The sequence below is a fragment of the Leucoraja erinacea genome, chromosome 4 (assembly GCF_028641065.1).
Source record: "Leucoraja erinacea ecotype New England chromosome 4, Leri_hhj_1, whole genome shotgun sequence".
Lineage (NCBI taxonomy): Eukaryota > Metazoa > Chordata > Chondrichthyes > Rajiformes > Rajidae > Leucoraja > Leucoraja erinaceus.
The window spans coordinates 80,990,647-81,018,542 of NC_073380.1; the positions used below are offsets into that span (position 1 = coordinate 80,990,647).

Consider the following 27,896-nt stretch of genomic DNA (forward strand, 5'->3'; position numbering starts at 1 on the left):
GGGCGGGGGCAGCGGCCACACGGCATCGGAGCTGGAGCAGCAGCAGCGGCGACCTGGCCTCGGAGCGGGGACAGCGACAGCGACAGCGGCCTGGCCTCGGAGCTGGAGTGGCTCAGCGGCGGCCTGGCCGCGGAGCTGGGGCGGCGCAGCGGCGGCCTGGCCTCGCAGTGGGGACAGCGACAGCGGCGGCCTGGCCTCGGAGCTGGGACGGCGGCAGCGGCGGCCTGGCCTCGGAGCTTGGGCCTGGCCACGGAGCTGGGGTGGCGACCTGGCCTCGGAGCGGGGACAGCGACAGCGGCGGCCTGGCTTCGGAGCGGGGACAGCGGCAGCAGCGGCCTGGCCTCGGTGTGGGGACAGCGAGCCCCGCGCTGTTTTTATACTCACGGCTCCAGGTAACTCCTCCTCGCTCCAACGGCTCCCCGGGCCTCTTAATTTTATTTAAAAAAATTATCCAACAATTATTTTGCGCCCCAAAAAATGTAGCACCCGGGGGCAACCGCCCATCTGCCCCCCCCCCCCCCCCCCCCCCATGCTACGCCACTGCCTCTAATTACAACCACTAATTCCGTCAGTCCCTGATATTCTGTTGCTCACCCAAGCCCCCTCACTCCACCAAATGAACATCATAAATACAGGTCTGATCCTGATTCCAATGTTACCTCTGCCCACCAAAATATTAAATGCTACCAACAATCTGCTGGAGGAATTCCATGGGTTGGACAGCATCTGTGGGGGAGAAAAATTTGTTAACGTTTTGGTTCAAATCCCACATTAGTCTAGATGCAGGATTTCATCCCAAAACTTAATGATTTCCTTCTCCCCATATATGCTGCTCAACCTGCAGATTGTGCACCATATCCCAGCATCAGCAATCTCACTGGTCAGCATAGTAAAGGGCCTGCCCCACTTAGGCAACTTTTTGGGCGACTACAGGAGACTCTGCGGTCGCCACATGGTCGTCAGATTTTCATGGGTGTTTGCTGGGTAGTCCCCTTCATGGTCGTGAGGAGTTCCCGCATTCTGGGAATTAGTCGCGGCATTATGGTCGCTGCAAATTTCTCAGCATAGTAGCGAGAATTCTCGTGCCGTAGGTGGGTCGCCAGGAGATCCTAGTGGGTTGCCAAGAGGCCGAGGGTTCTCGTAGGTTGTAGCCGGTGCTGACCAGTGAATTTCATTGGCTCATTGGGAAAGGAACCAAGGATAAGTGACCGGTAATGTTAAATGTCCGCCGAGCTTCACAGCCATGTATCTCTGGCTTCTTAAAAATTGTCTCCTTCTCCCTCCTTCTATCCCCTTCTCCCCCCTCTGCCCCCTCTTTTACAGACTTACCGTACGCTGTGCTTTAGCCGTCTTAATTACAGTGCCAACCTTCCTGTTCATTGCGGTGTGTGTCTGTATCACCTTGGCTTTGCATCATGTGAATTTCACTCAGACAGCACTCCCCTTGCTTGCCCTGTCCCCGCCTGCATAACGGGCTGGTGAAGGATGCTGTCTGTGTGTGTGTGTGTGTGTGTGTGTGTGTGTGTGTGTGTGTGTGTGTGTGTGTGTGTGTGTGTGTGTGTGTGTGTGTGTGTGTGTGTGTGTGTGTGTGTGTGTGTGTGTGTGTGTGTGTGTGTGTGTGTGTGTGTGTGTGTGTGTGTGCGTGTGCCTGCGTGTGTGTGCGTGCGTGCGTGCCTGCGTGTGTGTGTTCCACTCTGACGGTTGCTGAATCCAGTTGCCGGTTTTTCAGGCGACTGTCGGCGACTGTCAAGTTGCCTAAGTGGGACAGGCCCATAAATACTGTCCTGAATCCAGGCATTACCATATTTCCTTTGGTACATAATAATGCTGGAGAAACTCAGCGACTGCAGCAGCATCTATGGAGCGAAGGAGATAGGCAACGGTTCGGGCCGAAAAAAGGGTTTCGACCCGAAACGTTGCCTATCTTCTTTGCTCTATAGATGCTGCTGCTCCCGCTGAGTTTCCCCAGCATTTGTGTGTACCTTCGATTTTCTAGCATCTGCAGTTCCTTCTCAAACACCATATTTCCTTTTTTTGCTGCAGCAAATCCATTGCCTGTTGTGTTTTTGGTCCAGGTGAAATTTGATCCATTTCAGAATAAGGCTGTAATGTAACACAATGTGGAAAAAGTGAAGGGGTCTGAATACTTTCTGAATGCACTGTAAATAAGAAAGTAAACGAGGAAGAGGAAATGAGGCTACAAATGGATATAGAGGGTGAATGTGCAACATTTGGCAAATAGAGTGTAATATGGCAAAATTATTCATTTTGCCACATTATCAAAAGGAGATTATAGAGATCTAAGATACAGAGGGATCCATGTATCATAATAAATGATTCACAGAAGACTAGCCTGTAGCTACTGTAAGTAATTAGGTAAGCTAACAAAATGTTACCATTTATTGCAAGGAAAATTCAATACAAAAATAGGGAAACAAATACAGGTAAAACTGCAAATGTTGATATTTGAAAAAACAACAGAAATGGTGGTAGAACTCAGCACACAAGCTGCAACTGTGGTAACAGAAATCAGTTAAGGTTATTTGGTCTTTGAAGTTAAGAAAGGCTATAAATGCATTGGACACAGTCCAGTGAAGATTTATTCGGCTGATACTTGGAATGGGAATGATTTATTTTGAGGAAAGGTTGGATAGTGTATTGATCCGGATGAGTATTGACAGTGTGGAGGGACCAAGTTCTTACTCCTGCTCTGAATACATATGTTTTCAAATTTGATCCAAAATATTGAATTCCAATAAGCACCTCCTTCCCACACCACCTGTGCTCCTCCACAACTCCCACTTTCCAACCCGAGACACATTGCAGGGGGACAAAACCCCTCAAGGCTGCTGAAATTTCCTCCCCTGGCCACACACACAAATCCTACCAGAGAAAGGAATACACAGCAACATATTTTTAGTTCTGAAATGTGCAATTCCCAATCACTTATATTTGAGCCTTTGAGTCTTGACTGCAAATTTTTAGCAGACAACCAATGACCAAACTGGCCATTGAAACAGATCTTTTATTTCTGCATATCAGCGCGCTATTAGTAAACCCACAACCTAGGCCTACTGGTATTTTATATACTAAAGGGCCTGTCCCACTAACGCAACTTTTCAGCGACCGTATTCGACCTTCAAGCTCGAGGGCACTCGCCTGATAAACCTGGATCAACTGTCAGCGATGAAACCGCAAGCCGGATCGACCGTCTGCACACACACACACACAAACACATTGCGAAGGCGGGGGCCAGGGAAAGTGTGGGAAAGCGGTCTGAAATTCACACCCGCAATGAACAGGAAGGTAAAAGACGGCTGGCACAGTTACGGTAAGTCCTTTAGAGAGCGCGGGGGTGGGGGAGAGAGAGGGAGAGAAGGGGAGAGAAGGGGAGAAAGGGGGGGGGGAAGGAGACACATTTAAGAAGCCAGCCAACTTTTAATAAAGGGCATTTAACATTACCAGTCGGTTTACTTACCTTTTTTTTCTCAACAAGCTATTACCTTCGACTATCTTTGATTACCTTCGATTGCCTTCGATTATCTATGAATGCATTACGACTTACTATGACCTACCTCGACCAAACCTTCGAGTAAAAAAATATTGATTTTTTCCATGGCGACCTTTTTTTACTTGCGGGCATTTTTCAGGTTGCTAAAAAAAAAACGCCGCGACCTAACTGAGGCCTCAAGTACGCGGGGACTACTTGAGCATGAAGGAGAATTACAAAGACCTCCTAGGACCTCCTGTCGACCATGCTGCGAGTATGAGTTGAGGGCAAACTCTTCTAAACTCGCGAATTCGGTCCCCGCAGTGGGACAGGCCCTTTAAGAAAGTAGAAATTAAATAGTAATATCAGCAGGATAACATTAACAAAAATATCTAAAATTAAAATTAAGATCTGTTTTATATCTTTAGATCCAAGCAATTCAATTATACGATGTGGAAGATGAAATAGAAGAATTTTTGCAAGTGGCAACATCCAAACATGTTGGTGAGTGAATCTGATGGAATAAAATATACCTCTTCAAAACAATGATAGAAGACCCAAAGATAGTTACAACATGGAGACAGCCACTTAAGTCTACTTAGTCTTTGCTGACCATCATGCACCCATTTTTGTAGTAATCATTCCCTAACCCACATTATGCTCCCCAAATTCTCAACTGCCTCTAGATTCTACCCTCATCTACACACCTGCAACAAACAGCGCTGACCAATTACCCTATCAACTCACACATTTTAGCGTGTGTGAGGAAAACCACATGAGCATTGGGAGAATGTGCAAACATCAGGATTGAAGTCATGAAGCAGTAGCTCTGCTGCTGCAACATTGTATAGCCCTATATCACCACAATTTTCAAACGTTTCTGTCCTATAATGGCAGGTGTATAACAATTTTACTGACTTGCCATTTTCCCATATTCCCTGATCCCCTCCTCGAGCAAACTTATTGATTGGTCAAAACTCGTCCATTCTAGTTTTAGACTTTGGTCTCTCGGGTAAAGCAGATTACAACATTATTATTAGGCGGGGGTGAGGGAGAGTAGATTTTCAGCAACTATTATTGCCAAAAGTCCACATCACACATGTGGGAGTTGTCAACGACCAGTTGATCAGAGTTTAGGTATTGCATGTTCCAGAAAGGAGAAGGAAATAGGATGGCCTGTTAAGGAAATCTTAGATGACTAGCGAAAATTGTAAATTTGGTCAAAAAGGAAAATGAAGCATATGTAAGGTTTCAGAAAATTAAAATCTGACAGACTATAGACAATAGACAATAGGTGCAGGAGTAGGCTGATCATCCCCAATCAGTACCCCTTTCCTGCCTTCTCCCCATATCCCCTGACTCCGCTATTTTTAAGAGGCCTATCTAGCTCTCTCTTGAAAGCATCCAGAAAACCTGCCTCCACCGCCCTCTGAGGCAGAGAATTCCACAGACTTACCACTCTGTGAGAAAAAGTGTTTCCTCGTCTCAGTTCTAAATGGCTTACCCCTTATTCTTAAACGTGGTCCCTGGTTCTGGACGCCCCCCTCCTGAGTACACATCAGTCTGAAGAAGGTTCCCGACCCGAGACTTTGTCTGTCCATTCCATCCTCATATGATGCCTGACTCACTGAGTTCCTCCAGCACTTTGTTTTTTTTTCACCGGATCTTTATATTTGTCTTTTAAATATTTTTCTCTGATTTTATTTCTGCATGCATTTGTATCCACTTGCTATTCATCTTGCTTAGCATAGTTCTAACTTCAACTTTCAGCTTCCTTTCTTCACTCTTCTCTCAGATTCTCAACTCAATGTCCTTCCTTAAATCCTTAGCAGATTGCCCTAGCATGAACTCCTGAAGAGTAAATTATTTTTTAAGATTATTTTATTATTTTAAGGTTATTTTACTGGGATAAAATAAAATAAAATTTACTGATAAACCATATTGAAGAAATAATACCATTTTTTTCTAAGACCAAGAACTAGCTCCTTTGTCTTGCTGACATTGAGGGAGATATTGTTGACTTGACTAAGCTCACATCTTCTTTTTGTGCCCCCATCGTGTCATTGTTCAAGATCCGGCCCAGCATGTTGATGTAATTTTCAAACTCGTAAATGGAGTTGCAGCAGAATTTGACGGCAGGGTTGTGAGTGTATAGGAAGTATGTTAAGGTGGCTGGGAACACATACCTTGCAGGGCACCAATGTTCAAGATTGTTGCGGAAGATGTTTTGAAACCTATTCTCACTGATTGTGATCTATGGTTCACGAAGTCGAGGATCCAATGGCAGAGTGGGGTGCTAACATCCAGTAATTTGAAGATGAGATTGGTTGGGATTAGGCGTTGAAGACAGAGCTATAGTCAATAAATAGGAGTCTGGCACAGGTGTCCATGTTATCTAGATGTTCCAGCATTGTGTGGGGTGTCACTGCTGTATACTTTGGTGATATTACAAGATGTTTTAATTGCTTTTGTTTTGCAGACAAAATTTTTGCAGTGGTGATAATCAAACCAAATGCAGTCATTACTGGAAATGACAATAATATCAAAGAGCAGGTAAGCGAAATGTGAATATACTAATATACTATTCAGGAGCGAGAATAAGCCACTCAACTCCTTAGGATTCCTCTACCAATTCATAAGATCGCGGCTAAACTGATTGTAACCTCACCAGGATGGAAAAAAAAAATCACATATCTAATTTTAAATCTTCTTTTTAAATTGTGACTCCTACTTTAAGATTCTCCACAAGATAAGTAGCCTCTCTCAGGTCCAAAAAATTGGAGATTAATTTAGTTGGGATTATGGTATTGAAGACAGAGTTCGAGTCAGTAAATAAGATTCTGACATAGGTGTCCATATTATCCAGATGTTCCAGCAGTGAGTGTAACATAGAAACATAGAAATTAGGTGCAGGAGTAGGCCATTCGGCCCTTCGAGCCTGCACCGCCATTTAATATGATCATGGCTGATCATCCAACTCAGTATCCCGTACCTGCCTTTTCTCCATACCCTCTGATCCCCTTGGCCACAAGGGCCACATCTAACTCCCTCTTAAATATAGCCAATAAACTGGCCTCAACTACCCTCTGTGGCAGAGAGTTCCAGAGATTCACCACTCTCTGTGTGAAAAAAGTTCTCCTCATCTCGGTTTTAAAGGATTTCCCCCTTATCCTTAATCTGTGACCCCTTGTCCTGGACTTCCCCAACATCGGAAACAATCTTCCTGCATCTAGCCTGTCCAACCCCTTAAGAATTTTGTAAGTTTCTATAAGATCCCCTCTCAATCTCCTAAACTCTAGAGAGTATAAACCAAGTCTATCCAGTCTTTCTTCATAAGACAGTCCTGACATCCCAGGAATCAGTCTGGTGAACCTTCTCTGCACTCCCTCTATGGCAATAATGTCCTTCCTCAGATTTGGAGACCAAAACTGCACGCAATACTCCAGGTGTGGTCTCACCAAGACCCTATACAACTGCAGTAGAACCTCCCTGCTCCTATACTCAAATCCTCTTGCTATGAAAGCCAACATGCCATTCGCTTTCTTTACTGCCTGCTGCACCTGCATGCCTACCTTCAATGACTGGTGTACCATGACACCCAGGTCTCGCTGCATCTCCCCCTTTCCCAATCGGCCACCGTTTAGATAATAATCTGCTTTCCCGTTTTTGCCACCAAAATGGATAACCTCACATTTATCCACATTAAACTGCATCTGCCAAACATTTGCCCACTCACCCAGCCTATCCAAGTCACTTTGCAGTCTCCTAGCATCCTCCTCACACCTAACACTGCCCCCAGCTTAGTGTCATCCGCAAACTTGGAGATATTGCCTTCAATTCCCTCATCCAGATCATTAATATATATTGTAAATAGCTGGGGTCCCAGTACTGAGCCTTGCGGTACCCCACTAGTCACTGCCTGCCATTGTGATAAGGACCCGTTTACTCCTACTCTTTGCTTCCTGTTTGCCAGCCAGTTCTCTATCCACATCAATACTGAACCCCCAATGCCATGTGCTTTAAGTTTGTATACTAATCTCTTATGTGGGACCTTGTCGAAAGCCTTCTGGAAGTCCAGATACACCACATCCACTGGTTCTCCCCATCCACGCTACTAGTTACATCCTCGAAAAATTCTATAAGATTCGTCAGACATGATTTACCTTTCGTAAATCCATGCTGACTTTGTCCAATGATTTCACCACTTTCTAAATGTGCTGCTATCCCATCTTTAATAACTGACTCTAGCAGTTTCCCCACTACCGATGTTAGGCTAACTGGTCTGTAATTCCCCGTTTTCTCTCTCCCTCCCTTCTTAAAAAGTGGGGTTACGTTTGCTACGTTTGCTACCCGCCAATCCTCTGGAACTACTCCAGAATCTAAGGAGTTTTGAAAGATTATTACTAATGCATCCACTAGGGTATTGTTTTTTCTTTGCAGACAAACATTTTTATAGTAATGGTAATCAAACCAACTGCAGTCATTACTGGAAATGATAATAATACATGTACTAAAGAGAATATGTGGACAAAAGAGAATATACCCAGTAGATTTTGATCTTATATGTTTCAGTGAAGTTATCGCTCACATTTCCAAACTCCAGCAAACTCAAACTACCCATCCTTCTAGGTATCAGTGTGGTAAACCTTCTCTGTGAAAAATATACATCTTCTAGATACGCTGGGACGCATCCTCAGTGATGTGACCAGGGGTCATCGGGTGTTTCGGGTCTCACAACATCAGACACCCTCGCCCAGGCGACCCAGCCGGGGTTGATCAGGCCCCGACTTGCATCCCAGCAGCAACCGGCCACGGATCAGCCATCTTAATAACTACTCTGCAGGGGTTGGGAGACTCTAGTGCGTGGAGGGACTGGGCTCTGTGGGGCTCCTCCTGGCCGAGCTCCGCCTGTGTCTCACCAGGTTCAAGGCCTGTGCTTTACACCTCTTTCTCCTTCTCCGAGCATTTCATTCTTGCCTGATGGATTTTTAGGCTACAGTGGTTCATTAGGCCTTTCCGTAGCTTTGCTGGGTGTCTTTCTAACGAAAGACACAGACTGGGGTGCTAACCCAGCCTGTCCCGGGTGCCATCTTTCCGTGCCGTCAACTGTCTCTCCAGTAGTCACCAAACTATTTGTGGTTGTCACCCAGTCTATTCCTAGGTGCTACTGGCTGAGCCAGACTCTAAACTGCTTCCGACGCATTAGTGTCCTTCCTTTCAGGAGGAGATTGATATTGTACTCCAGACATAATGCCATTCAAAGTTGAAGCATAGCTTCCCTATTTTTGTATTCAGTTACCCCTGTACTACATAATATCATTATTTTTCTACTTAATTTTCTTTCCTAATTAATTGCTGTACCTGAAGAAAGCTAGCATTTTAGGAATAATGTGTTAGGATGTTCAAATCTCTCTTTATCTCAGACCTCTGTGATCTGTTTTGATATGTTTTTCATATATTTCCTGCCAAAATTACAATTCCACGGTTTTTAACATTACACTGTATTAATCAGATCTTTGCCCACTAACTTAACCTACAACTATTATACCTTTGTAGCCCTCTTATGTCATATTTTGTTCTCTTTATAAGATAATCCAGTTATAATCCAATTATGTTATTTTCCTAGTTATTAGGAGATGAATATTTGTTTTTTGATGTTTTCCAAAGATTAGTGAGGCAGGACTACAAATTATGGCAGAAGAAACAGCACAATTGACTGAGGAAGAAGCCAAAGAATTGTATGAACATAAAAAACACCAGGTAAGCACTTTTCCAAAACATCACAAGTAGGTTATACTGATATGGCTTCATATTATGACATCATATTATGTTGTAAAATAATTTGTGACTATAAAAGGATTTGGAAGTTCTGTTTAAAAGGTGAACAACTGGAACAATGCCTGCTGCAGCTAAACACTCTATGGTATTATTGGAAGAAAATAAACAATTAAAAAAGGACTATGGACACACAAAACTAGAAAGTTAAAGGACAAAACCGGCAAACAGAGAGGATACAAGATTAAAACCCAAGTTGGCTAGAGTTGCGGACTGTGAGGAAGGCTGACAAAGTATTCAGTGAGTTGTAGATCAGCTACAGATATATGGCCCATGGTGTTTAATCCGAGCAAATATGGTGTTGCAATTTCGGAGGTCGAATGCAAGGAGAAAATACATAATTATAGGCAAGACCATTAATGGCAAGAAAGATCTTGACGTCCAAATCTATAACTCCCTAAAAGTGGCAACACAAGTAGATAGAGTGGTTAAGAAACTACATGGTATACTTGCCGTCATTGGGTGGGGCGTTAAGTATAAGAGTCAGGAAGTGATGGAGCAGCTCTATTAGCATTTGGTTAGGCTGCATTTGGAGTATTGCATGGTTCTACTTATCCCGTTACAGGAAATATATGGAGGCTTTGGAGAGCATGCAGGGGACGTTTACCAGAATGATACCTGTATTAGGGAATATTAGCTATAGGCAGAAGTTGGATAACTTGGGATTGTTTTCCTTGGACCACTGGAGGTTGAAGAAAGACCTAATAGAAGTGTATACAAAATTATGAGAGGCATAAATATAGACAGCCAAAACCTTTTTCCCTGGATAGAAATATCAAATTCTAAAGGGCGTTGCTTTAAGGTAAGAGGGGAAAAGTTTAAAGATGTGCTGGGCACGTCTTTTACGCAGAGGATGGTGAATGCCTGGAACACGTTGCTGAGGGTGGGGGTGGAGGCAGATACAATAGTGGCACTCAAAATACTTTTAGATAGGCATTGGGATAATCAGGGAATGGAGCAATATGGATTATGTGCAGGCAAATAAGAATAGGTCTTAGCATCATGTTGTCAGAGACATTGTGCGCTGAAAGGCCTGTTGCTATGCTGTACTGTTCTATGTTAGTAAAGGATAAAGATCAACAAAAGAATATAAAGCACAAAAGAATTTAGAGGAAAAGAAAATGGAATATATCGTAATTGTGTTTCACAATTAAACTTTTAGGATGTAAGTGGTTCATTCATCTGATTTTAATCTGGACGCCTGACTTAAGATCCTACCATCATAGTTGTGGAATGTGAATTCAGTTAATGATGTTGAAATTGGAAAAGCAGTAACAAGTGGTTTTAGTAATATTGACCAAAAGTCATAAAACCTCATCTGACACACTAATGACCTTCAGAGGAGAAAATCTGCCATTATTATTTGGTTAATGCTAAATGTAACTTCAGCCTCATCATGGTGATTGACTTTGAAATTGACTTGAGCAAACCTCTTAGTCGTCATTACCATCTTCTCAAAGGTTAATAAGGGATGGGCAATAAGTGTTGGTTACACAAGTGTTACACAGATCCTAATAATTTAAAGGAGTCATGGAAATTCAGCCTAACTTGTCCATGCCAAACAAGTTGCCTTTGTGAGCTGGTCCTGTTTGTCCGCATTTGGCCTGTATCCCTCGAAGCCTCTTCCATTCATTTGTCTGACCAAATGTATTTTAAACATTGTAATTGTACGTGCCTCTTCCTATGGTTGTTCATTCCATGTACTCACAACTCTTCTGGTTGCCTTTCACAGGTGCGACACAGGTGGTTTTAAACTAAATAAGGGGGGGGGGGGAGTGTCAAATGGGATAGTCAAGGACGGAGTTAAAGGGAAAGGGAGTAAAGGGATAGTTAATGACCCCAGAATTAACGGGAAAGAAAGCTCACAAAGGGATAGGAGAGTATGGCCAAGTGTAATAGGGATCGATGTGAAAGGTGAGATGTGTAAGGAATTAAAAGTATTGTATTTGAATGCGCAAAGTATAAGAAGTAAAGTAGACGAGCCTAAGGCTCAGTTAGAGGTCGGTAGATATGACATTGTGGGGATTACTGAGACGTGGCTGCAGGAGGATCGGACCCGGGAACTTAATATTCACGGTTATACATCCTGTAGAAAGTACAGGCAGGTGGGCAGAGGAGGTGGGTTAGGTCTGCTGGTGAGGGATGGAATTCAGTCCCTTGCGAGGGAAGACATAGGGACTGACGAGGTAGAGTCACTGTGGATTGAGTTGAGGAATTGTAAAGGCAAGAAGACACTAATTGGTGTTATCTACAGACCCCCAAATAGTAGCCCGGATGTAGGGTGTAAGTTGCAGCAGGAGTTAAAACTGGCATGTAACAAAGGTAATGCCACTTTGGTGATGGAGGATGTCAATATGCAGGTAGACTGGGAAAATCAGGTTAGTTCAAGACCCCAAGAAAGAGTCTTGTAGAATGTTTGTATCTTGTAGAAAGAAAGTTTGTAGAATGCCTCCGAGATGGATTCTTAGAGCAGCTTGTAATGGAGCCGACCAGAGAAAAGGCAATTCTGGATTTAGTGTTGTCCAATGAACCAGATTTGATAAGAGAATTTGAGGTAATGGAACCGCTTGGAGGTAGTGATCATAATATGATTAGTTTTAATCTGCAATTTGAGAAGTAGAACGTTAAATCGGAAGTGTCAGTGATGCAGTTGAACAAAGCGGATTATGAAGGCATGAGGGAGGAGCTGGCCAAGGTTCACTGGAAAGGGATCCTAGCAGGAATGACGGTGGAACAGCAAATGGCAGGAATTTCTGGGCATAATCCGGAAGACGCAGGATCATTTCATTCCAAAAAGGAATAAAGATTCTAAGGGGAGTAGGAAGCAACTGTGGCTGACAAGAGAAGTTAGGCATAGAATAAAACTAAGAGAAAAGATGTATAAACACAGCAAAGAGTAGCCGGAAGCCAGAGGATTGGGAAACTTTTAGAGGACAACAGAAGGAAACAAAACGGGTACTTCGGATCTGTCTTCACCAAGGAAGACACAAACAATCTCCCAGAAGCATTAGAGGACAGAGGATCTAAGGCAGAGAGGAACTGAAAGAAATTTTCATTAGGTGAGAAATAGTATTGGGTAGGCTAATGGGACTGAAGGATGATAAATCCCCTGTGCCTGATAGTCTGCATCCCAGGGTCCTCAGGGAGGTGGCTCTAGAAATAGTGGACGTGTTGGTGATCATTTTCCAATGTTGAATAGATTCAGGATCAGTTCCTGTGGATTGTAGGATAGCTAATGTTATCCCACTTTTCAAGAAAGGAGCGAGAGAGAAAACGAGGAATTACAGACCAGTTAGCCCGACTTCGGCGGTGGGAAAGATGCTGGAGTCAATTAATAAAGAGGTAATATTGAGGCATTTGGTAAGCAGTAAAAGGATTAGTCCAAGTCAGCATGAATTTATGAAAGAAAAATCATGCTTGACTAATCTTCTGGAATTTTTTGAGGATGTGACGAGTAAAATGGATGAAGAGGAGCCAGTGGATGTCGTGTATCTAGACTTTCAGAAAGCCTTTGATAAGGTCCCGCACGGAAGACTGGTGACTAAAATTAGAGCTCATGGTATTGCGGGTAGGGTGTTGACATGGATAAAAAATTGGTTGGCAGACAGGAAACAAAGAGTAGGAGTGAACGGGTCTTTTTCAGAATGGCAGGCAGTGGTGAGTGGAGTGCCGCAAGGCTTGGTGTTGCTTACCATATATATTAATGATTTGGAAGAGGGAATTAGGAGCAACACTAGCAAGTTTGCGGATGACACAAAGCTGGGTGGCAGTGTGAACTGTGAAGAGGATGTTAGGAGGTTGCAGGGTGACCTGGACAGGTTGAGTGAGTGGGCAGATGCGTGGCAGATGCAGTATTATATAGATGAGGTTCTCCAATTTTGTGGCAAAAACAAGGGGACAAATTATTATCTCAATGGGGTTAGTTTAGGTAAGGGGGAGGTGCAGTGAGACCTGGGCGTCCTTGTACACCGGTCACTGAAAGTTGGCGTACAGGTACAGCAGGCAAATGGAATGTTGGCCTTCATAACAAGAGGATTTCAGTATAGGAGTAAAGAGGTTCTTCTGCAGTTGCATAGCGCTCTGGTGAGACTACATCTGGAATGCTGTGTACAGTTTTGGTATCCTAATTTGAGGAAGCATATCCTTGTGATTGAGGCAGTGCAGCATAGGTTCACAAGAGTGATCCCTGGGATGGCGGGACTGTCATATGAGGAAAGATTGAAAAGACTAGGCTTGTATTCACTGGAGTTTAGAAAGATTAGGGGGGATCTTATAAAAACATATAAAATTATAAAAGGACTGGACAGGCTAGATGCAGGAAAAGAATTCCCAATGTTGGGCGAGTCCAGAACCAGGGGCCACAGTCTTAAAATAAAGTGGAGGCCATTTAGGACTGAGGGGAGAAAAAACATTTTCACCCAGAGATTTGTGAATTTGTTGAATTCCCCGCCACAGAGGGTAGTGGAGGCCAAATCACTGGATGGACTTAAGAGAGAGAGCACTAGGGGCTGGTGGAATCAAGGGATATGGGTAGAAGGCAGGCACGGGTTATTAATTGGGGATGATTAGCCATGATCACAATGAATCGCGGTGCTGGCTCAAAGGGCCGAATTACCTCCTCCTGCACCTATTTTCTATGTTTCTATGTTTCAATCTTTCCCCTCTCACCTGAAATCTATGCCTTCTACCTTATACATTGATGGCACCAAAGTAGAGATGGTCAAAAGTTTCAATAAATATTATCAGCAAACTGTGCTTCAGCTGCATCAAAGCTTTGGTCAAGAAAGCACAACAAATGCCTTTGGAAAGCTTGGGAGGTTTGTAATTTCCCCAACATCCCTCAACAACTTCTATATAAACTTTTAGCATGCCACACAAAAGTTGAAAAGGACCATACTATCCTAAAAATCAAATCAGATAAAGGTGAATTGTTAACGCTTCCAAAAGGCATTAATGAAAGATTTGCCCAATTTTATCAAAACTTATATACATCCAAAACATCAACAGAAAGGAGAAAAATTACAAATTTTCTTGATGACTGTAAACTTCCAACACTTAATCCGCTGGAACAAGAGGAATTAGGAGCACAGATTTCAATTAAAGAAATAGAAGAAACAATTAATTCATTGAAGAACGGCAAAACACCAGGACCAGACGGGTTTAGTAACGAATTTTATAAAAGATTTTATGAGGTAATTTCTCTGCGTTTATACAACCTTTATACATACGCATTTAAAGAACAGACATTACCGCAAACACTAGCTGAATCAACTATCACACATATGCCCAAAAAAGGTAAATATCTAGAAGACCCGCGATCATACAGAGCAATCGCCCTGTTAAATACAGATCAGAAAATATTAGCGAAAACTTTGGCAAGAAGATTAAGTAAATACACTAATAAATTAATACACTCGGATCAAACGGAGTTTATACCCAAGAGACATTCATTTAATAATTTGAGATGCCTTTTTAACATAATGTACTCACACAGAACTAAAGAAGAAGACTTATCGATTATTTCATTAGATGCAGAAAAAGCATTTGACCAAGTAGAATGCTTGGTACGGTACTGCAAAAATTTCAGATGGGAGAAAATTGTATCTCATGGATAAAACTGTTATATGATAAGCCGATTGCCAGAATACTGACTAACCATTTACTCTCTCCTAAATTCCAGTTATCCAGGGGCAATAAACAGGGATGTGCATTATCACTAGTGGAAAGTATAAGAGTACATCCAAACATTCACGGCTATAATTCTAAATACTCCAATAACAAAATATAATTATATGCAGATGATGTATTATTATATATCACCAATTCTCACATTAGTATTCCAAATATATTAAATCTTATAGAGGAATTCGACTCCTTTTCAGGATATAGAATAAACTGGAACAAAAGTGAAATTTTGTCAATAAAACCTGAAGAGCCGACATACCTTTTAAAATTCCCTTTCGGAATTTCTACGGAAAAATTCAAATATCTGGGTGTTCAGGTAACCAGAAAATATACCTCTCTATTCAATGCAAACTTCCCGCCTTTAGTTACTAAATTAAATGCTCTTATTCAATTTTGGAAAACACCCCCGTTGTCTCTAATAGGCAGAAAAAATGCTATAAAGATAATCTTCCTCCCACAAATTCTATATTTATTTCAATCAATACCGATATATCTTCCTAAAAATGTTTTCAAAAATCTTGATTCTCCGATTACAAACTTTATCTCGGATTATGAAACACATAGAATTCATAAACGGCATCTATGCAAACCCAAAGAAACGGGCGGATTGACTCTTGCCAACTTCTTATACTATTACTGAGACAACAAAGTTAAAAATGTAATTTACTGGCTGGACAACTCATGCCAACAGGAGAGAGAGGATTAATAATGGAGAGAGAGGATTGCTTGCCTTTTAATATAGGCGCGATTCTTCTCTCTCCAACTGCATTGATTCAGCACCTTGGAAGGCCCAGCCACCCAGGAACATGCCTGCAAAGGCCCACACCCACAAGAGCCACAGACCAGACATGTGGCACAGGAGAGAAGGATGTGGTGCTGTTACAACCAAAGCTGGGGGACAGCGGCCCACCAATGCCGCCAACCGTGTGCGTTCCCGGGAAGCTCCAGAGCTGAAATCAATCGTTCGTACACCTGGGACTGGTGCTTGGGGCGTAGGTTCCTGGTGGGCACTGGAGCAGAGGATAGTGTTTTGCCTCCTTCCGGAGCGGACATGCGGGCCGATAAGCTGGGCCCCCTCTTGACCATGGCAAACGGGAGTCCCATCCGCACCTACGGCATCCATACTATCCCCATTATATTGGGTGCATGCCATTTCATCTGGCCTTTTGTCATCGCAGACGTGTCCCAGCTGCTGCTGGGCGCAAATTTCTTGCGGGCGCAAGAGCTCCTAGTGGATGTGAAGGGGCAGCGCCTCGGTCCATGCGAGGTCATTGGAGGTGATTTCCATGCGCCTTACTGTGCCTGCCCCATCGAGCAGCAATCCGGTGGCAACGGTGGACAATGTCAACGACTAGGTTCTGGCCCAGTTTCCGGACATTGTTACACAGGAGTTCGGCATGGCCAGCCCGAAACAAGGGGTCGAGCACCACTATTATTTTCTGCAAGAAACCTGACAGGTAAGGCAGATATACTCATGATGTCCTGAAACATGCCAACATAACAGTGATGTCCTGAAAGGGGTGCAAAAAAATATTCACAAGAATAATACCGGGACTGGATGTCATTAGATAAAAAGAGAGTTTGGATGGGCTGGTGTTTTCCCCTGAAGTGTATTGATGGGGGGACCACTCACTTTGCGACGGCTCTCCGATGCCCCTGCTCCCCTGCTCGCTCGCCTACATCTCTACTTGTTCTGCTGGCAGCCGGACCTAGTCCTGGTCAGCTCCGCGCATGCAGCCGGGCGGGTCCAGCATTAAAGATGATAAATCATGGAAAAAAAATTGAAAAGTAGAAACACAATTTAAATAAGGAAATTACCAGGGAGTTTGAGAAGGTGGCATACATTGAGGATTTTGACGAGGAAGCAGGAAGGTTTGTAAATACTGAAAATCTTTGCAAGATAAAATGTATAATACATTTAAAATATGTGATTAATATTAATATGATGTCTTCCTAATTCTCATGGTAAATTATTATCTTGTGCAGCGTAACTATGAAGAGATTGTGCAAACAATGTCAAGTGGTGTCTGTGATGTACTGTTATTATCTGATGAAATGAAAGATTTTGTATTTGACATGGATGAAGCTGAAATTACCAAAACAAACGATGATGACAGGTATGAGCTGCGTAATTGTTCTGAACAGTGATAACTGAATTAGATTAATTTGTAACATTGATCATTGTGTTCTCCAGTAGATTTTGTAAAGTATATATTTCAGTGTAAATTAAGACAATTTCAAAATAGCATACCAGTTATTATAAAATTAATTAACACCATTCATTTAGTGACATGGATAATATTTCCGGATAACTTGTCATCTCATTCCTGCTGACTCTTGGGTGGCCTAAAGTATAATCCCTTCACATTATTCTATTTTATTCTTAAATTCTACCCGTATTGCCTCATTGGCTGATCTCGCCAGGATATCTGTCTAAGTACAGCCATTATGTTCTCCCGAAACAGTAGTGTGATACCTCTTCTTTTGCATACCCCGCTCATGTCTAAAACATCTTAACCAGGTATAAAAGTTAATCTGATTTACCTGTGCTGTTCCTTGCATTTCAGCAAATGCAGTTCACAAGGTCATAAGGTCATATGGAATAGGAGTAGAATTAGGTCATTCGGCCCATCAAGTCTACTCCGCCATTCAATCATGGCTGATCTACCTCCCCCTCCTAACCCCAATCTCCTGCCTTCTCTCCGTAACCTCTGACACCTGTACTAATCAAGAATCTATCTCTGCCATTAAAATATCCACTGACTTGGCCTCCACAGCTTCTGTGGCAAAGAATGCTGAGTAAAGAAATTTCCCCTCATCTCCTGCCCAAAAAACCGTCCTTTAATTCTGAGGCTATGATCTCTAGACCTAGACTCTCCCACCAGTGGAAAAATCCTCTCCACATCCACTCTATCCAAGCCTTTCACTGCGCTGTCTGATCTGCCCACTGGACTTATTTCATAAACCTTGCGACATTTTCTGTTCCTGATAATTGTTCATCGCCTCAACTGTTTGTGTTGGAAATGAACAAACACAGTGTGTGGAAGAGGATCATAGAAACAGCTGTGCTGGGATAGCAAGCAGGCATAGGAAGAGCAAACACCAGATGCCAAAAGGCTTATTCATGGGGTGTACTGTGCTATGTTCTATGGTCTCATTGACTCAGTGTGAGCAAGTAAATCTGCTTAATGCTCCGAGCTCCGTCAGACCCCAATTCATGTGACTCAGGGATGGTGAAAGGGTGGGGAGTGGGGAGAGAAAACATGAGGAACTACCCTGTTCACACCTGGCATAAGGTCCCGCAGAAGATAAAAAATCCATTCCTATCCATCTTGCCAGTCTCCCAAATACTTCTTCGTATGTATGAAGTGCCTTAAGAGAGACATTCATATGTTGGGCCAGGATGAAGGTTATTAACATATAACAGGCATTCTATCACCTGATTGCTGTCTCAATCACTAAAGTGTCAGAGAACAGTTTCACTCCAGAAAAGAGAGCCTTGGATGTCATATTGAAAATAAGTAGTGTAATTCCCCTTGACCTTTTTCTCATAACACCAGGCTTCAAATCAAATTGCAGTTAGATTCTCCCTGAGATGAATAGCACTTAAAATTCATTTTACTTTGAATAGTAGAGTCCAAATTGTATGCATTTGAATTTGCTTGGCCTGAAAAATGGGATTCAACCTGCCCTGAGCCCATCCCTGGTGTAGGATGTGATGTTGGATATTTTGCTTTTTATGTCTCAATTGCTTCAGAATTGACACCAAATAAATTTACAGTATACAATTATGAAGGAAATAAGCTGTTTTTATTTCTTTTCCCTAGTGACATTAGAGATCTAGCCCACAGGCTATTCAGTTTCTTTTTTCCCATAATTTATGAAAAATACAAAAAGATTGAAAGGACACTAGCAATCATCAGCCCACAACTTCTTGAATTACAAAGAGGTACCATACAGTATAAGATCCCTAGTATGATTTGTCTTCTTTAATTAAGATTAACTTGTATTTTAAGTTAAGTTGGCCCTTTTTTAGATTAAAAGTATGACAGAGGACTGGGTTTCACAGCTCAAAGCCTAACTAGAACCTCTATAATGCTTCTGCAAAGGTGAATGCTACATGGTTAACACATTTTTAGAGGTAGTGATCTACAGTTTGACAAGAAAGAAGGGACAAAAAATAGGAGGAAGACAGTAGCTAATGAGGCTTCAAAGTGTATCACACTTCAGAGCAATTCTTCCATCTAAGAATATTCCTGTGGTGAGTACAGCTAAAGTCAGCATTTAAAAGTGAATAAATGGGAGTTCAGGCCAATATGTTCCATGGCGAACGAATCCAATGAAGTCTGCGTATCAAGGGATTTTAAGGGCTGGATAAAGCATAAAAAGGAAACAGATGAGTCTCTTGCAAAAAAGAAGAAAGGAAGAGGCAGAGAAAGTAGGCTGTGGGAGAGCTGGGAAGGGGAGAGGAAGGCGGGAGAAAGCAAGGACTACCTGAAATTGGAGGTCAATGTTCATACTGCTGAGGTAAACTGCTCAAGCAAAATATGAGGCGCTGCTCCTCCAATTTGCAGTGGGACTCACTCTGGCCATGGAGGAGGCCCAGGACAGAAAGGTCGGATTTGGAATGGGAGGGGAACACATCCCCGGCCTTGTCATAGCGGACAGGCCGGGGTTGGGGCCGGTCATTGCGGCCCAACGGCGGGAATGTGAGGCGTCATGGTCCTCAGAGCTGCTGCGGGCGGGGCGGGGGGGGGGGGGGAAGGCGGAGATTGAACAGATGCTGCTGATCAGTGCAGCATCCCAGGACCCCAGGCCCTCCCAAGATCATCCGGCTTCCCAGTAGTCAGGTACTAGACTGATTACAGAGCTTCCTGCCCCAGATGGCGTCCGCAAACATGGAGCTCAGAAAACAAATGGAGACAGCTGATCCCAGCAAATTCGATATTGAGAACGTGGAACATTGTCCTGAAAAGATTATTGAAATGAACGTGTCCCTGTTTGAAATGGATGGTGAAAGTGGAGCAGAGGATCTAACGTCCGACGATTCACAGTCTGACATAGAGTCCTATGGAGAGGTGACGTCAGAAAACCTCTAACTACCTGCACCCCAGCTGCAGTGGAAAGGCTGGATAGAGGTGGTGTCTGTGGGCAGCAGCAGGTACAGTGACTGAGAGCCTGGGTTACGGACACACATTTGCCACTGTATGGAAGGGCTGGTAACGTTGTCTGGGGAGTTGCGTCCATGTAGATGGAATTATTCAACCTCTGTTTGAGTTTATTGTCACATATCCGAGGTACAGTGAAAAGCTTTTGTTACATGCTAACCATATAACCATATAACCATATAACAATTACAGCACGGAAACAGGCCATCTCGGCCCTACAAGTCCATGCCGAACAATTTTTTTTTCCCCTTAGTCCCACCTGCCTGCACTCATACCATTTAAAAAAAAAAAAATTTTTAATAAAATATAATAATTACTGTGCTCCGCATCATCCACCTCGTTATCCTTCCATAAGTAGTCGCTCTGGTTTGGGAAGAAAACATCTCTCAGAAGCACAGAAATTTATTGTCACAATATACCGAGGTACAGTTGTGAAAAAAGCTTCTTTTCAATCACAATACATTCCTAAAAAATCAGTGCCATTCACTTCCAATGCTGACCTCAGACAATCAATGATTCACAATTTTTATCCCAAAAGTTTGTGCGAACCATTGTTGAGTGGTGAAGTGATTTGTCGCCAAGACTAGCTTCTTCGACACTTGGTTGCCTCACCATTGTAGAGCGAACTTCCTTCGTGAGAATGCCTGAATGCAAGCTCCCCATATCAAATCTCTGAGGCTCCAGAGTGTATTGTCATCCAGGCTAACCAATCAGCCTAAAGACAATCAATGACTACAATTTTTAAAAAGTTAGTGCGAACCAGTGTTGGGTGAAGTGATCGCCAAGCCGACACTTGGTCTCACCATTGTAGAGCAGCTGCCTTCTCCCCATATCCTCTGACTCCGCTATCTTCAAGAGCCCTATCTAGCTCTCTCTTGAAAGTATCCAGATAACCGGCCTCCACCGCCCTCCGAGGCAGAGAATTCCACAGACTCACAACTCTCTGTGTTAAAATGTTGTATGACTCTATCCTACTTATAGTGTGATGAACAGAACTGTGTTCCTGCTGCAGCCTAAATGACGTCTTACGTGCCTTGACTAATGAAAGCGAGTATTCCCTATGCCTGGATCAGCATACTGGCAGTGGTCTGGATGTTGATTGGAGTGACAGATTGCAGTGCTGAGGACTTGAACTCAGAGGATCTTGGAAGTGCCAGACCAGACGGCCAAGCCACATACTTTGGGGATCATGGAATCACAAATTAGGGGCTGAAATAGAGAGCTTATGTGAGATGAAGCCACGGACCTTCGATGTCAGATCTTCTCTCATTTTGTTTATGGCTTCTTGTGAGTTCTATTCAGCCTTCTAAACTTGATCAAGATTGAAATATCCTTTCTGGACCAATGGCACAGGATATTGCTGAGGTTCTGATGGATAAGCAATTTCACAGTATACTGGGTGTCATCGAGAGTGGCATTATGGTAATATATAAATGGAAAAATATTGGAACCCTTCCTGGAGTTCATTCTGTCAAATGAAAAATTATGACAATTGCCAATTGCCAGGGTGGAAGATTGCAACCTTCACGCGGTCCGCCCTGTTTCGACGAATGCAATCAACCCAGCGTGCAGAATCAAATAGATCTGTGCATGCCATACGCAAGAAGAAGAAGAACTTGATGTTGGAAAACTGATCAACGATCTTTCCATCTTCCGTGTAAAGATCAAACCACCACGCACAAACATTAAAATATATGATTGGAAGGAAAACCATTTTAGAGCTTTCATGGTAGATTGATGAGCGGGGAGGTCTTTGATGATGGTGAAAAAACAGCCTATATGATAATAGATTTTAAACATTCACCCAAATCTAGATGAAGTGATTAAAGATATCTTCTAGAAACATAGAAACATAGACATGGAAAATAGGTGCAGGAGGAGGCCATTCGGCCCTTCGAGCCAGCACCACCATTCATTATGATCATGGCTGATCGCCCCGTATCAATAAACCGTGCCTGCCTTCTCCCCATATCCCTTGACTACACTAGCCCCTAGAGCTCTATCTAACTCTCTCTTAAATCCCTCCAGTGATTTGGCCCCCACTGCCCTCTGTGGCAGGGAATTCCATAAATTCACAACTCTCTGGGTGATAAAGTTTTTTCTCACCTCTCTTAAATGACCTCCCCTTTATTCTAAGACAGTGGCCCCTGGTTCTGGACTCGCCCAACATTGGGAACATTTTTCCTGCATATAGCTTGTCCAGTTCTTTTATAATTTTATATGTTTCTATAAGATTCCCCTCATCCTTCTAAACTCCAGTGAATACAAGCCTAGTCTTTTCAACCTTTCCTCATATGACAGTCCCGCCATCCCAGGGATCAATCTCGTGAACCTACGCTGCACTGCCTCAATCACAAGGATGTCCCTCCTCAAATTAGGAGACCAAAACTGTGCACAACACTCCAGTACACTCTAGAAGACAGTATGAGTTGGAAATGGAAGCTACTCTTGGAGATATTTTTATGAAGATTCAGCAAAGAATAATTCCAAGAATAGTTTATATAAATACATTGTCATTAGCCAGTACAAGATTTGTTTCTTTGGTGGTAGATTTATGAATCTTGTACAGTTTTGTGGCTAAAGTACCTAATAAGAAGTAAAGATATAAAAGCAAAAGGGATTATCAGGTTTTCCGAGGAGAATTTTGTGATTTAATTTATTTTAAGACAACCAAAATCCTTACCCATTTTGCAGAGAAATCAGATTTTTGAGATAAATTCTGAATATAAAACTTAAAAAAACATCTCTGCACCCTTGGCCTTTGAATGTGTATTTAATGATTTATGCAATCTTTTCTTTAGATGAGATATTGGAGGAGATTACAAATGCAAGATTTACCATTGGGCGGCAAAAAGAAATTAATCTCATAGAACGGCAGGTGACAGCATTTTACAACTTCAGTGAGAAAAGTGACTTATCTCCAGAATTTATGGACTATATGACAAGGTAATTTCTTGTTACAAAACTCAGGGGGTGAATTTAGATCTGCAAGGGATCTAAAATGTGGCAGGAAATAGATGAAATTCCATATTGAACAAAGGTATAGAAGAATCCCCTTACATTCACATATACTGCAAGAATTGATCCATTCGTCATGATCTAATATCAATTGGCTTAAAGTCAGGCTCAATTATTCTTCTTCACAGAGTCCTCAATTTTCAATCGTTCAAAGATGTATCTCCCTCCATTTTAAACGTGAGACCTTTGATAAAGTCATCGTGGTAGGCTGATCCAGAATATTAAGCTGCACTGGATCCATGTTGGCTTGGTAATTTGGTTTCAGAACTGAGTTAGCCACAGAAAACACAGGTGGAGGTGGAGGTGGAGGTGCAAGAATGTTATTGTGGTTGGAGGTCAGTGTCCATTAGTGTTCCACCTTCTGTGTGGGACGTCTGTTGCGTTGTGATACTGGTATTTATTAATGACTCACATGGACATAAATGTTTCAGGTTACACCAAAATTGGTTGAGTTGCAGACAGTAAGGAAGTCTGTCAAAGGATGCAGTGAGATATTGGTTAGTTACAGATATGGACGGAGAAATAGCAGATGGAGTTTCAATCTGGGCAAAGTGTGAGGAGCCGCACTTTTGAAGGTCGAATGTATGGGGAAAGCATATAGCTAATGATAAAATGCTCAACAGACATGACGTGCAGTGGGAACTTGGGAATCACTTCCATATCTCTATGAAAGTGGCAGCATAAGTAGATAGAGTGGTAAAGAAGGCGTAAATGTCAAAAATTAGAGGACATGGCTTTAATGTCAGAGGGGGAAAGCTTATAGAAGATGTGTAGGGCAGGTTATTTACAGAGTGAAAGGTCCTTGAATGTGTTGCGAAGGATGGTGGTGGTGGTGGACGCAGATATGTGATAGTGCTGTTTAAGAGACTTTAGATAGGCACATGGATATTCAGGGAATGGAGGAACATGGATCATTTGCAGGCAGAAGAAATTAATTGAACTTGGTATCATGTTTGTGCAGACATTGTGCGCCAAAAGGCATGTTCCTGTGCTGGACTGTTCTATGCTTTATATTCAATCAGTACTTTTCGAGTTTTCTTACAACTGCCTCAAAATGTGAATTAAAAACTTTATACACATCTTCTGCCCCTTCATTCTTTTGCATTTTCGGAATACCTACAACTGCTTTGGCGGTTCTTTGCTTATACTTGCTAATATGTGTCCACATTTTCTCCCTGTTTTCTCGTCCTTCCCTTTTATTTTCCTCTTTTGATATCCTTATCAGCAAATGCATGGCAAAAGATGTTGTTAAATAAAGGCATGTACTTAAATAAAGAATCAATATGTGTTACTGATAAGAAAAACAAATAATGCAGCCATGGGTAACATGAGGCTTGAGATATTACTGTAGCTGTAAATAATCTGGACTGAAAGGGATATAAAGATTAAAAAATAGTAGGTTAAGAGATACATAAAGTGAATATAGTTTCACTTTTGTTTATTGTCACATGTACAGAGGTACAGAAAACATGAGGAATATCAAGGTTAATACTAAAATCTTTTGTGTTAAACTTGATATTTCTCATACGTTTCTTTGTGGGGGAAAAAGCAAGATGCTAACCCTATGAAACATTTTCAATGTTTGTCATTCTATAACATTGGGATTGCAAATATAACGAATAATTGCAAGTAATAATCCCAGCCCTTCTCCTTGTCAATTAAGTGTTCAGTTAGTGCCCAAAACCCTTTTTAGGGCAGGCACCTACGGATGCCGAACCGGATGGCATCACCCTGCTGCAGCTGAATGTGGAAGGCCTCACCAAGGCCAAGATCACCGTCATTGAACATCTGCTACAGACCCACAAAGTCATTGCAATCCTGCTCCAAGAGACTCACAAAAGTGATAGCTCCCATCTGAAGATCCCTGGTTATACCCTGGCCGCTTACACCAAGAGCGACACCCATGGGATTGCCACTTTTGTAAGGATCACAGCAAAATTGAAAGCGATTGCAGCGTTCTCTCCTAACTCCAACGTGGAATGGATGGCAACGCAAGTCGAAGGTGTCATGGTCATCAATGTATACAAGCCACCTTCTATCAGGCTCCACAAAGACTCCATTCCCCGCCTTTGGTTCACTCTGCATGTTCCCCAGAGACTTTAACTGCCACAGCACCACCTGGGGCTACCATTCAACTAACTCAGATGGTGCTGTGCTAGAAGACTGGGCCTCAGCTACTGGCGTTCAACTCCTGTATGACCCAAAACAACCAGACAGCTTCCGCTCTGGCAGGTGGAACACCACTACCAACCCTGAATTGGCTTTTGTAACCCACACTGTATCATCCTGGATCACTTCCCGAAATCACAACATTGTCCATCTCTGATTATCCCGGACAACCGCATCGAGCCCATCCCAACCAAACCTGCGAAAAGGTAGAACTTCCGCAAGGTCAGGTGGGACCAGTTCCCAAGCCTGGTGGACTTCTGGATTGACAGCCTTCCCACCCCCACCTCCACCAATTTGGATAAAGCCTACTCAGCCTTCTGCAAACTCCTCATCAGGGCAGCGAAGAGTTCCATTCCTCGCGGCTATAATTGCCGATGTATCCCCACATGGGACGAAGAGTATGACGCATGTTACAAAGCATTCCTGTATGCTGAACTTGGCGAAGAGGCTGCCTCCAAGGCTACGGAACTGACAAACTGCCTCGAGAAGCGCAGAGAGCGGTGGGAAGAGACAGTCCAAGGAATTGACTTCACACACCCCAGTAGGGTGGCTTGGAAGACCTTCAATCGCCTCACCGGTCGAAGTACCCGCCCAAAGCATTGCCCTGTCATGGCCACCACCATCGCCCACCAGTTCCTGGCCAGCAGCCACTTCAAAGACACGGACAAGAACCATACTCGTTCTGTCAAACAGGAAACCACTAATCTTTGGAAAGCTCCAGGCGCTGATGGCTCCTGTCAGCACCCTTTTCCTCTGAAGAACACTCTTCTGTCATCTCGCAATTGTCTTGATAACATCCCCCCAGAATTCCTGAAACACTGTGGTCCTATATGCCAGGTCTGGCTCCGTGAGTTCTACTCCTCTTGCCTCATTGGTCAGTCCATTCCGAAGATCCTGCGGAAAGCCACCGTCATTGCGCTAACAAAACCAAACAAGCCTGCGAACGATCCAAGGAACTATCAGCCCATCTCACTCCTCTGTGTCCCATATAAGCTCCTCGAACAGCTTCTCCTGGCCCGGCTCGATCCAATCATCAACCCCCAACTACCCGCTGAACAAGCCGGATTTCATTGTGGACGCTGCTCCACCCACCAAATAGTCAAGCTGACCAATGATATCGAAGACAGATTTGAAAAGAATCACAAGGCGGGCGTCACACTGGTGGACCTCACAGGCGCCTGTGATACAGTGTGGCACCAGGGCCTGATCTTGAAGCTCCTCCGCACCATTCCTGACCACCATTTAGTGCGGTTCCTTGCTAACATCCTTGCCAACCGCAGTTTTGTAAACAAAACCAGTGATGGACAATCTAGTCGACAGCGACGCCTAAGAAACGGAGCCCTCAAGGCTTGGTACTGGCCCCCATGCTCATCAATCTCTGTATCAGCGATCTGCCACGCATGGCCTCGCGCCAGTATGGATACGCAGATGACCTGGCCCTATTGCATTCGGACAGGAGTTGGTCAAACGTGGAGGATGTGGTCTCGGCGGATATGGAACTTGTCGCGGCCGACCTTAAGAACTGGAGACTAAAACTGACTGTGGCAAAAACCACCACAACGGTCTTTCACCTGCACAACAAGGAAGGTCAACGCCATCTAACCGTCACCCTCAATGGATCACCCCTACCCTATAACCCATTTCCTACTTACCTCAGAGTGAAACTAGATCGGCAGCTGACCTACATGCAACACCTTGAAGCTCTCCATGCTAAAGTCTCGGAGCAGAACAACCTCCTGCGTTGCTTGGCTGGATCGTCATGGGGCACCAGGACATCTACTCTCCGAACCAATGCTCTTGCACTCGTGTACAGCGCCGCTGAGTACACCGCCCCAGCATGGTGCCACAGTGCTCATACTAGCAAGCTAGACGCCATCCTAATCGACACCATGCAGATCATCACTGGCTGCCCACACCCTACTCCGACGGATCTTCTACCGGTGCTCGTATGTTTCGCACCCGCCAAGCTTCACAGAGAGCACTTCACTCACAGGCTGGTGTGCAAGGCCCCATCGGACACTAAACATCCTTTGCACCACCTCGCCCAGAACTCCCACCAACTGAGACCTCAACGCCTGTCATCTCGTCACCCCTTCTCCCGTCAAGCCTGTGGGTCCAGTTTCAACACACCAGGAGCATGGAGAACCAGCTGGGAACAGACTTCACGACCTCCTGAATTCACTGCTGCACCAAACACCACAGCCCCAGCCGGCACGGACCTGCCCCGCAAAGAGTGGGTCGCCCTGAACAGGCTCCGTCCAGGGGTCGGCCGGTTCAAAGCCAACATACATCGCTGGGGGCTGCCTTCACCAGCAGCACCTCATCATCAGCACTGCCCTGTCCTCTGCCCCCCTGGTGGAGGGGTAGATCTCATGGCCCTCGACAACAGCACACTGAACTGGCTACAGCGCCTGGAGGGCGTTACATAACCTCTGCTGCCTCAAATGCAAGAAGTGCCTGAAAGCAGCTCAAGCAAAGTCAAATTTTTGGACACACATTTTGGGGGGAAAAAACTGTGCACTCCTTATCTC

General features: G+C 43.7%; 1 protein-coding gene across 1 annotated transcript in view; it reads left to right on the plus strand.

Annotated features, from left to right (window-relative positions):
* LOC129696062 (thioredoxin domain-containing protein 6-like) overlaps positions 1–27,896 on the plus strand; it is a 63,957-nt gene that overhangs the window by 16,935 nt on the left and 19,126 nt on the right. The window contains exons 5-11 of the mRNA XM_055633469.1: positions 2,044–2,105; positions 3,919–3,994; positions 5,970–6,043; positions 9,158–9,250; positions 16,997–17,127; positions 18,838–18,959; positions 22,980–23,124. Coding sequence (XP_055489444.1) covers positions 2,044–2,105; positions 3,919–3,994; positions 5,970–6,043; positions 9,158–9,250; positions 16,997–17,127; positions 18,838–18,959; positions 22,980–23,124 — 703 coding nt within the window. The remainder of the gene's footprint in view (positions 1–2,043; positions 2,106–3,918; positions 3,995–5,969; positions 6,044–9,157; positions 9,251–16,996; positions 17,128–18,837; positions 18,960–22,979; positions 23,125–27,896) is intronic.